This window comes from Rutidosis leptorrhynchoides, chromosome 5, assembly GCF_046630445.1.
Source record: "Rutidosis leptorrhynchoides isolate AG116_Rl617_1_P2 chromosome 5, CSIRO_AGI_Rlap_v1, whole genome shotgun sequence".
In the NCBI taxonomy this organism is placed as follows: Eukaryota; Viridiplantae; Streptophyta; class Magnoliopsida; order Asterales; family Asteraceae; genus Rutidosis; species Rutidosis leptorrhynchoides.
The window spans coordinates 302,347,484-302,359,995 of NC_092337.1; the positions used below are offsets into that span (position 1 = coordinate 302,347,484).

Below are 12,512 nucleotides of genomic sequence, written 5' to 3' on the forward strand. Positions count from 1 at the left end.
ATTTAGAACAAAAAATAAGAAGTAGAGCAATGGTTAAGGGTGTGTTTGCATGGAACGAGAGGTCTCGGGTTCGAGCCCAGATTGTAACATATTTGTTATCTTTTTAAGGTATTATTAGTATTTCTATCATTATTATTATTAGTATTTCTATCATTATTATTATTATCATTAAATATTAGTAGTATTATTATTATAAAATTATTATCATTAGTAGTAAATTATTATTATAGTTATTATTATTATCAGTATTATTATTATTATTATTACTACTACTAAAAGTATCATTATTTTTAAATTTATCATTTTTATTAAAATTAGTATTATTTTTTTTCTTCATAATTATTATTATTAGTATTATTAATATATTAAATAAAGATGTTTATGACATAAAACATAACTATATTAATATTTTTATAATAAATATTAATTATCTATTTAAAGTATATAAAAATAAATATATCTAATTAAGTTACTAATGAAACATATAATATATTAAAATAACAATTATATCACTAATAATATGTAAATCTGTTTTAATTACAATTATATGTGTTAATATATATATATATATATATATATATATATATATATATATATATATATATATATATATATATATGTATATATATATATGTATATATATATATGTATATATGTATATATATGTATATATATATATATGTATATATATCTATATATATGTATATATATATAACTGATATAGGATCGTGAATTCGAGGTCAACCCTGCATTGTTCAGTATCGTCGTATGCATATTTTTACTACAAAATATCGTATCGTGAGTTTCATTTGCTCCCTTTTTAATTGCTTTTGCAATATATATTTTTGGGCTGAGAATACATGCGCTGCTTTTATGTTTGACAAAATAGACATAAGTACTTAAAATATATTCTACGTTGAGTTGTACCACCTTGCATATCTTCCCTGATAGCTTGGTAACTAATGTTTACATGTTGTAAGAATATGTAAGCGCGAATCCTATTGATAGATCTATCGGGTTTGACCACCCCAACTGGGCTAGTCGCTCTAGTATAGTAAACGGTTGCATAGTACTTCATTTTTACTACACTTGGTAAAGTGTAGGGAGATTTCATAATAAAGGGAATATGCCACATTAATTATTAAGTATGGTTACCAAAGCGCTCAACAACTTATAGAATACTTTATACACTTGTGAGTGTACATATATTTATTAACGGAAATCTTGTGGTCTATTAAAATATTGAAATGATTATTATAATAAACCTATAAACTCACCAACATTTTGGTTGACATTTTTAAGCATGTTTATTCTCAGGTATGAAAGAAATATTTCGCTGTGCATTTGCTCATTTAAAGATATTACATGGAGTTGTAAATGGCATATTTAGGTCAGTACCTCGCGATGGGACCAGATGTTGAAGACTTCGTCCAGGAGGATTAGGACGGGTCGTTACATGTGGTATCAGAGCATTGGTCCTAGCGAACCAGGTCTTGCATTAGTGTGTCTAACTGATAGTTGTTAGAATGCATTAGTGAGTCTGGACTTCGACCTAATAGTTGTTAGGATATATTAATAAGTCTGGACTTGAACCTGGTCTGCATATAAAATTTTTTTCTTATCAACCTTTGTCAAAAAATATCCACCTATCATATTCAATCTCGACGCGTCTTATTGCAATTAATGCATAGATGGTGTACAGATGAATTTATATCCCATCACATTAAATCCTTGTCTGACACGTTTCCTTAATTTCCTCCGTAATCTACGGGATCTTCTGTACTATATATATGTATTCTATGTAATTAGAATATCATCTGATATCCGAAAATCATTTCATATTGAAAACCCTTTATCTAACCATACAAGACAGAACTCTCAGCTAGTTTAAATTCCTTAGATTCCGACAGCTATTCCGCTATGGATTTCGACTCAAGCTCTTAAGACAGTGTAACCTGAATGAATCAACCAATTAGCCATCATCAGTTCTGGATGAATTGGGGATGGGTCCGTAGTCTACTAAATCATTGGAGACAAGAAGAAGGCAATCCCTTCCATCCACCTTATTGCCCTCTCGGCGATGAACCTGAAACACTTACCGGCGAACCTATCCGAAACACCATTTTTAGTCTCATTTCCAGGGTATCTCGTCACGATTATCTTCTATCTAAAATTCTAAACCTTATTCATCCGCTCGTTCCGATCGACAATCATCCAGGAATAATAGAAGAAGTTAACGAACTTCGCGCTCGAGTAATCAATTTGGAGAATATGGTGCACAACTTAATAGCTTCAGCAATATCACCGGCACCAACAGTACCACCAACATCAACACCAGTACCACCAACAACCCAAGTTTCAACATCACACGCCTCAACATCTCATTCTATACCTCGAGCATAATAATCGTTCTACGTATCGTTCTACATCATTTATCTTCGTTCTACGTGGCGATTATATAACCTCTAATGTTTTAGAGATTATATATTCTCGTTCTAACGATAAATCAAATGAGTTTAATATCAATTTGACTCATTAAATTCATGATTACATCTGAAAAAAATATATATGTAAGTATATATTTTCATAAAGATTGTAATTAAAAATTCTTTTGTACAAACTGTTAATGGTGAAAATATTTTAACGGGTAGGTAATACCAGAGGAATATTTAGATCTCACATTAATAAGTTACACTGTACATTCTTCGAATCTGATTCAACAGTCATTTACTATCCTACTTACATCCACAGATATACGAATCCGTTCACCACAGAATAACATTTTCATTCAAATTCATATTTGGATTTTGACTTATCAGAATCCAACAAGTGGCATAATGAAGAAAACATTGGCAACATAAAATTTGTTAGAAACAAACAAATTAACTATGAGAAATTGTGTTAAGAATCCACGCAAACAAAATCCTAGCTAACTGTTCCTAGCTAATTGATTACATTTATTTATCGCAATTTAATTATCGCAATTTTAATTCTCGCAATTTTATTTATCATCATTTAATTTCTGTTATTTACTTTACGCACTTTAAATATCGTTGGATAAATCGAGACACATATACAATGTTTTGACATATCATATCGACGCATCTATATATATTATTTGGAATAACCATAGACACTCTATATGCGGTAATGATCGAGTTAGCTATACAGGGTTGAGGTTGATTCCAAAATAATATATATACTTTGAGTTGTGATCGAGTCTGAGATGTGTATACAATGGGTCACAATACGTATTAATTAATTCGAATATTATATATTAAAATATATATGAATTATTGAATTACTAACTGTGGACTACTAACATTGGACAATTAAAATGAATTAAAATATTGATTATAACATATGAAACTAAACATCTCTTCAAGTTTGTCACTTGATTTCTTCCTAAACAATCTTTTGTATCTTGACGATTACCATCTCCGTTCAAACCCTTTGATATTCTTGAAAACCCTCAGTTTGATAACCTATGATCCAGATCCGTTAACTTTGAAAATGCTGACGAAGCAGCATGTTGTAGATGGTCTTAATGGCCAAAAGTTGATGATAAAGAATGGAACGCTCGATAGAAAATTTGGTACTGAAAAACGGATTGAGCTAACCACGAAGGAGACCAAGGACAAATACAAGGACCAAACCATATATTCAAAGAATCCAGGTAATTCAGGATCCGATGAAATCTTTAGAGAATATCTTACTCCGAGGTCATGTTAAAATCTTGTGAAAATTTTTTCATCATCATCTTTCGAACTTAGAAATTCCAAAATATCATCATAAATATCTACGGTAGTTCTGATGATATTTTCATAAATATTCTCGTCCGAAATTATATACCTCTTTGTTCTATCTGTATTACATTATATTGGAAACTTCTATAAAACCGAAGTATAATTACGAATGAATTCTGGAGAAGTGTTAAGAATTTGAGCATGCGTTAGTATAATATAATGACATTTGGCCAACGTGATTATATTACAGTAAGTCATGCTGGAAGTTCTAATGAAACATGATGATTCACAGATCATATCATTATCACGTGTCATGTTACATAACTCTTTCATTCTACTTAACCTCTAAAAATATCAAGAAAATAATTCTCTTGATGATTCGGTCTTTTTCGTATTTCTTGTAATTTAACAAATCAAATCGTGCTATTACATTCCTTCCTGCTTAGAATGTAATGAGCATTCAAAACTCTATATCTACGAATACTGGACCATTACTTGCTTTACTAGAGGTCGAGAAGAAAATAAAAAGACAAAGAGCTCCAAAATAAAAGAGAAAATATAAAGCCCAATAACAACACGGAGGTTACAAACCGTGGATATTAATACGAATGGCAATATAAAGACACGGTAGAATTAAGAATAGTATCACCCCAAGGTAATAGTAGAAGTAAACAGATTCTTCTGGTGGAAGATTAAAAAGAAAAATGACAGAAATGATAATTAGGAAAATATCAAGGATTAGAACTGGATGAAGCATTTTCACAATCTTTTAGAAGTAAGAATTAAGAAAGAAAGTATAGGAGTGATGAAAATAATGGAACGGAAGGTTTTAATTTATAATGAAAATATCAGATGTAGCAATCAAGATAAATGACCACATTTAATTAAAAAGATCCTAATTTCCTTAAATTCCGAAGACTCGGATCTTATTTAGATTTCGAAGAATTCCTTAATCCCTTGAATTCCAAAAATTCAACCAAGACAACGTCAAAAGATTAGACGCACCTTATTTTCTAAATTCAAACGTGACAACGTCAAAAGTTAAGACGAGCTTTATTTTCTAGATTCACTCTTTAAGTGATACCTTCATTCGTACGCTTCGAGAAATCAAATTGTTTTATCCTTATTACTCAATGGTGAAAAAAATTATTATTTATCAACTCATATATGTCAGGAAAACATTCTTATTGTTAACCATGACCACCTAGATCAAATTTCGGGACGAAATTTCTTTAACGGGTAGGTACTGTGACGACCCGGAAAATCTCGACCAAATTTAAACTCAATCTTTATATGATTTTGACACGATAAGCAAAGTCTGCTATCCTGAGTCTCAAAAATTTTGAACTATTTTCGTGTATTCAATTGACCTTCGACTGTTCTCGACGATTCACTAACAACTACTTGTAAATAGATATATATATATATATATATATATATATATATATATATATACATGAATGTTAATTGTAAATATATTTATTTGAAAATATATATATATATATATATATATATATATATATATATGTATGTATATATTTAGTTATATAATAAAACCTGATATTAAAATGTAATTATATATACATATAGTATATGGAAAAAAAATGATTTCGAGCTTAATTAGTAAACGTCAGTAACACTCGGTTGACATCTCGTTAACGTTCATATAAGATCTAATACGAGTTTATGAAGATTAAAAATAATAGTTGAACTATAAATCGATTATGAAGAATTTAGGTTTGACAGAAATATTTTTATCTTTTTAGTTTAAATTCTAATACTACATATATATTACCAGGAATTAAAAACAAACAACGGACGAACCTTTTTGACTAGGTTTCAATCAACTAATGACCAGAATAGATAAATGAACTTAATTTAAAAAATATGAAATTTTTCTAAAGACTTTTATCCGTATCTGTTTAGCAAAGGAGCACGAAATAATACCACTAATATTAGACTATTAGATGTCGGTAATTGATCAAGCATATTTTCATGGGGTCAAGGTGAACCTACACTTGAGTGCATAAAAGGGGTTTAAGGACTAACAATATTCGAACCTCCGACGCTTAGTCGTGGATAACCCACATCGGTATCGTTTCGATTCCGACAGGGTGGCCGATTTGAGAGTCCACCAACAACCTAGCATACGAGGTTGAGTGGCCCAAAGACATGAAGGTTTTATAGTTCAATACATACCTGAAGTCTTTAGAGATCGTAAGAAGCTTTGTTCATACGATAGAGATTTGTATGCTGTAGTTTACGTATGAGTAAACAAGTGAACGTCTATGTTTTTAGGGTTTATGAGCTATATATTTATAGGCTCACGAATTAGGGTTCCGGTATAATCTTTTCCCTAATTAAATGCAATCTCATCCTTAACTAACTTTCGTTATTTAAGGAAGAGAATCCGACTTGATTATACAGTACACTCTTCTAGAATGTACCGGACCCCTGTGCAAGTATACGAAACTCGCACCAGATGGTATGGGCGCATAGCGTGCGGCTATACCCATAACGTATGCCTTTGTGTGTGATTAAATGCTTTGGATGCGCATCCGCACAACCTTGCGGATATGCTCATCATTAAGTCCCCCCAGTTCGATGTTATATACAATGAAATATAGTGTATGACGTCGAACTAGCAAGAAAAGAAAAATGGATACACAATGACTCTTAACAATTTCTTTAAATCAGATAAGCATACTTAATAGTGCCAATATGATTCCTAGTCGGATTTCAAATGTAACCGGACAGTTTGTGAGGTTATTTAAATATATTTGCGTAACCAGATACTGTATTAGCATTAAATGCAATGTATGCGTGCAGTCACCAACATGTCTTTTCGGCTACAATTCCTGCTCCCGAGGTGACAACTGTCACTGTTTACTGAAAAGGTAATGATTGTAATTATGCAACCGCCTGTTGATGCTAACATGCACTGGACCTTTTAACATGGTAATTAACTTGAGATTGATACACGTGTATGGCTATCATTATACCCGCGTCGCCTTTTAACTCTCAAATTTTCTCTATAAATAGCCTTTTGGATTTTTCGCATCCCACAATCTTTTTCCTTTTCAAGACAATCTTCCCTATTCATCTTCTCCACCAATACTCAAAAAAGGTATATCTTATACTTTTACGCTTTTGCATAATGTAACCCTAGCCATAAATTTTTCTAACTCGTTGTTTTGACTATTGTCGCTGCAGATGAAGTTGGAATCGTACACGCCAAACCCGACCATCAACTCTGGTAACCCGTCAAGTTCACCAGCCAGCCGGTTAGATTCGCTACTGTCATTGTACCATACGCCCGGTTCAAGAGGGTTGTGTAACCAAAAAAGGTTACCCGACGAAGGTATAAATTTCATCCGACGACCGTTCAGTTTACTTGTGAAGTTATGATATTTATACACCATGTTTATTTCTTTTGCAGGTCCAAGAAGTTCAGCTCATCCATCAAAGCGTGTGTGCCCCAACCCGAAAGATTTTTCTCAACTAATTTCGAATATCGATGAACTTCTGAAGGTTTCTCTACCAGCATTTGCCCAACAGTTTTCTTTCCTACAATCGTGTGCCCCCAGTCATTGATTCAGAAGCTTTTTCACTTTCTCCCACCGAGGAACTATATATGGACACGCAATCAACATTGTTCAATTTTGCAAAAGATCTCAACCGCTTGCAGCTTAAATCTACTGCGCTTGCACATCCACCTCAGCCATAACCAACAGAGACTACATTACAATAGGAAAATGCCAAACTCACTGCTCAACTTGAGGTTGCTGTAACTGCGCACAAGCAAGCGGAGGAGCGAATTAATGTGATGATGTTCAAGAGGCATCAGGAGGAAGATCAGCACATGGCTGAGAAGGCATTCATGGAGTCTGAGATTGCAGCTCTTTCTGTAAAGCTTAAAGAGGCAGAGAGCCATGTCGTGTTTTTGAACGAGAGCTTTAGCGACTGGATTTCAGCACAGGAGTCCTGGGGTGCAAAACACGGTGTTATAAAAGTTCAATACGACATACTCCGTCAGGGCATTTCGACAATTTTCCAACACGCTCTCGACTGCAAAGCGGTCGAGCAACGTTTTGGTGCAGCGATGGTCGCTGCTCGCGCCTATGAGCGGACCTTGTCTTGGAATATCATTTGCTGGGAGATGTGCATACCTCCAGTAATTCCCCCCAATATTGCTGAGTTGCTTGTTGATAGAGCCAAAGAAAAGTGTGATGAAGCTTGTTCCCAACTCCAACATATTTCAATCTCCATTCTCGAAGTTCTTGTCAATGATCCCAGCATCTCCTCTCATGAGATAATTTCCGACAAACTCGACTGAGTTTGTGAAGCTACCTTGGGTGGTTACCTTTTACCATTCATGGTGGTTTGTTTTTTGCCAGCGGGGGATGGGCCTTGCAGTCTCGGTAGTTTCGCATCCCTATAATATATTTTCTTTTTATGTTTACAGCGAAGTATGTGTCTGATCACTACGTGCGAGGATGGCATACTCTCCTTAGTGTAGGGCAAACGTTCTCGCCAATTGCCACCCCTTTTTTTATTTGCTTATAGCGTATATTGACATATATTAGGTCAAATTTTGGTGTTTGTCCTGCTTTTATGCTAAGCGGTTGATTTTAATATTCTCCAACTGTAATATGCTATATTTTGATTGAATATAATTTTGATGACTTTTTTGGTTAAGGTGCATTTATTGTGTTTTTACGAAATCAAAATGGCGGTTACAATGATTTGTTACAATATGATGCATTCAATAACTCATATGTAGAATAAATGCCATGAATTCATGATGGGAGCGACCCTTCAATCATTTCATGATCTTTTTATTCTTGCGTCAACAATCTAATGTTGTACGCAAAAGTAAGCAAACCAATGCTTATAAGTTTATACTCAAGACTTTTATAAATTTTTTTATAAGTATGTACGCGTATACAATCCAATGCAAATTACCCGTACTATAGACAAACCAATGTCTATACTCAAGAGTCTTCTAGCCACACCAATGTTCGGGTTATTTAAACAAGTAACCAAACTTGTAATTTATAGTCTAGACTGTGCAAGTCTCCGTCTTGCGCGGTGTACAAGCGTTTGAAACAAACCAATGTTTTACTACTGTCACCATTAAAAATAGTATTAGTAACCAAACTAAACTATGCCACTTGAGACTCGGAATGTGTCCCTGTGCAGCTTAAGGGGCATGCAATCAACAAATGTAAAAAAAATACACAAGTTATTGGCTTAAATTGCATAATTCAATTTATTTCAAACATGTCTTTTGACCAGCACTTAGCTGTCATGTTTACAATGGAAAATAAAAAATTCACATAATAAAAACTTTAAACAGTTATGTGGGGTGATCAGTCCCTCTGCAGTTTTTCATATGTAGCACCGTTTTAGTGTCTGCGCATGCCAAGTGCACTTTATTGCTCTTCCATCCAAACTTGCTAGTCGATACGCCCCTGTATCGCTTACGCCAATAACCTTATAAGGTCCTTCCCACTTAGGTCCAAGCTTACCCGTATCTTCTGCCCTGCTTGCTTCGTTTTTTCACCACACCAGATCATCCAATTGGAAGGATAATGGTTGGACGCGCTTATTATAGTAGCTTGCGTTTCTTTGTTTGTTGATTGCTTCTTTTATTGCCGCCATTTCTCTGTGTTCTTCAACGAAGTTTAGATTTTCACGCAGTTCTTCGCTGTTGCTACTTTCATCGAAGGATGTTATGCGCATGGTTGGCATAATTATTTTAACGGGTATTACAGCCTCGGACCCGTACACCAAACTAAAGGGTGTTTCATTAGTTGTGCCCTTCAAAGTTGTGCGGTGTGCCCAAAAAATGTTAGGCAATTCGTCTATCCAACCCCTTCGACACAATCCCAGCCTTGCTTTCATTCCTAAAACGATATCCTGATTCGTAACCTCACATTGACCATTCGCCTGAGGGTGTGCGACTGATGTAAATGTTTGCTTTATATTCAATTCTTGGCACCAGCCACTAAATGAATTTCCTTCAAATTGCGTACCATTGTCGCTTACTATTTCATTTGGTATTCCAAACCAACAGACGATGTTTTCCCACACAAAATTTCAAATTTGCTTGCTCGAAATTGTCTTTAGCGGTTTGGCCTCTACCCATTTCGTGAAATATCAATGGCCACTACCAGGAATTTTACACCCCCTGGTCCTGCGGGGAATGGCCCCACTATGTCGATTGCCCACTTACAGAACGGCCATGGAGACGCGACCTGTATCATAGGATGTCATGGAGCCTTGCTTACTGGTGCATGAAGTTGACTCGATTGACACTTACGTATTACCTCTGCGGCATCTCTATACATTGACGGCCAGTAATATCCAATCCGCATTATTTTGGACGCAACTATTTTATGTCCCGAATGCAGTGCGCACATTCCCTCGTGTACTTCCCGTATAATTGACTCCGCTTGAGTTGGATTGAGACACCGCAAGTGAGGCCCCAGAAAAGATTTTCTGTATAGGACTCCATTGTCTAACAGATACATTGGTGCTTTCATCTTAATCTTTCTTGCTTCACTTGAATCTATCGGCAACGTACCTTTGGTTAGAAATTCTATAATTGGTGTCATCCAACTCCGCTCTTCTTCTTCAACCGTAGTCGAAACACTGTCTTCTTCAATAGATTTTACATTAACTTCCTCAACCCAAATTTCTTTCTTAAAATGACTGAATGTTAATGCGGCTAACTTACTTAGCGCATCCGCCTTTTTATTCAGCGTCCTCGAAACCTGAGTTATCTGGAATAAATCGAAGTCGACTGCTAGCTCTTGCACAAGCTTTAAGTATTTTTGCATCGACTCATCATGTGCTTCGAATATTCCGTTAAATTGGTTTGCAACCAACTGCGAATCAACATATACTGATAGTTCTTTAACCTCCAGATATTTTGCTACCCGCATCCCAGATAACAATGCTTCATATTCAGCTTCATTATTTGTGAATGGGAAGCTGAATCGCAGTACGAAGGTATACTCTTCCCCTTCTGGACTTTTTAGGACTATTCCTACCCCTGCGCCTTCTAGACCACAAGCCCCATCTGTGTGCATTTCCCACAGCTGTTCGGGCGGAGGTGGTATTTCTTTCGATTCATGCGAGACTTCGATATCTCCGGCTGTTTCAGCCAGATAATCTGCTAGGACTTGTCCTTTTACCGCACTTCGTGGCGAGATACTTATTTCATGTTTTCCCAATTCAATAGCCCATTTGGCCATGCGACCAGAATTTTCTGGTTTATATAGCACCTGCTCAACAAGTATCAGCGAATGTGAATTTGCTAGAACTTATCAAGCAATTTTGTGTTTATTGACAACAAATATTTGTTTGCCATACCTGCTTTATCGGCTGATTTGTTAGGACCCTTATTGGGTGCGCTTGGAAATATCTCCGCAAGCGCCTAGCCGTATGCACGAATACATAAACCAGTTTTTCGATTGCAGGATAATTTAATTTGCTCCCTGTTAAAGCTTTGCTAACAAAATACACAGGCATTTGCACCTGTTCGCACAACATATTTATATAATTTTAAATGCATATTGATTGAAAATTAGCTATATTTAATTTTTATAGTGCGTACCTGTCCTCTGTCCGATATCAACACTTAACTTATTGCTTCCTTCGATGCCGCTAAGTACAGTATCAACGTTTCTCCAGCAATTGGCGCAGTCATTGTTGGCAGCTCTTTCAGCAATTTTTCATTTCTTGAAGCGCCACTTCTGCTTCCTCCATCCACTTGAAGTCCATTTTCTTCAAGCAATTCTTCAATGTTCCGAAAAAGGGGAGTGACCGCTCTGCAGATTTGGATAGGAACCTTGTCAAGGCCGCCAACTTACCCGTTAAGCTTTGCACTTCTTTTTTATTTCTTGGTGATGGCACATTCTCGATTGCCTCTATTTTCTTTGGATTTGCACGTATCCCTCGCTCAGTTATTATATGACCAAGAAACTTCCCTTCTTCTTCTCCAAAACTACACTTCGACGGGTTAAGCTTCATATTAATCTTTCTTAACGACACAAACGTTTCTAATATGTCCTCCAACAAACCTTGTTCTGTTGTGCTTTTTATGACCAGGTCATCAACATATGCTTCTAAATTTCTTCCAATCTGACCTTTGAAAGCTTCATCTATTACCCGTTGGTAAGTTGCTCCAGCATTTTTTTAAACCAAATGGCATCTTTGTATAGCAATATATGCCTTGACTTGTGTGGAAAGCAGTCTTATCCTCATTTTCCGCTGCCATCTGTATTTGATGGTATCCTTTGTACGCATCTAGGAAACATTTGTAAAGGAAGCCAGCTAACGATTCAACTTTCCAGTCGATTTCTGGCAGTGGATAATTGTCCTTAGGGCAAGCTTTATTAATATCCATGAAGTCAACACACATACGCCAAGACCCATCAGGCTTTTTTACCAACACTGGGTTTGCTACCCACGTTTGATACCTTACTTCTCGCAAGATGTTTGCTTTGAACAACTTGTCGACTTCTACTTTCAACCATTCGCTTCTTTCAGGAGCCATGCCGTGTTTATTTTGTCGTACTGGTGTCAGACTAGGATTTGTGTTAAGCTTGTGCTCAGCAATTTCCCTTGGTACACCCGTCATGTCTGCTTCTTTCCAAGCATATACGTCTGTATTAGAAGCTAATATATTGCGAAGCTTAAACTTCGTCTCATCAGACAATCCTCCGCCAATTTTAATTTTCTGCTCTGGATGCCGTG

The 12,512-nt window shown here is 35.5% G+C and overlaps 1 protein-coding gene across 1 annotated transcript; it reads right to left on the reverse strand.

The window, feature by feature from the left end:
* Positions 1 to 9,308: 9,308 nt before the first annotated feature.
* On the reverse strand, positions 9,309 to 11,008 carry LOC139849453 (uncharacterized). Its single transcript, XM_071839111.1, has 3 exons — positions 10,489 to 11,008; positions 10,079 to 10,407; positions 9,309 to 9,728 (listed from the first exon to the last, which is right to left on the reverse strand). The coding sequence occupies exons 1-3, from the start codon at positions 11,006 to 11,008 to the stop codon at positions 9,309 to 9,311; spliced, it is 1,269 nt and encodes a 422-aa protein (XP_071695212.1).
* Between the last annotated feature and the right edge of the window lie 1,504 nt (positions 11,009 to 12,512).

Coding starts and splice junctions, on each gene's coding strand:
- LOC139849453 (XM_071839111.1), bottom strand. CDS start 11,008: ATGGCCAAATGGGCTATTGAATTGGGAAAACATGAAATAAGTATCTCG. Junction 10,408..10,488: donor TAAAAAGGCGGATGCGCTAA/GTAAGTTAGCCG, acceptor CTATTGAAGAAG/ACAGTGTTTCGACTACGGTT. Junction 9,729..10,078: donor TGTATAGAGATGCCGCAGAG/GTAATACGTAAG, acceptor TTGAATATAAAG/CAAACATTTACATCAGTCGC.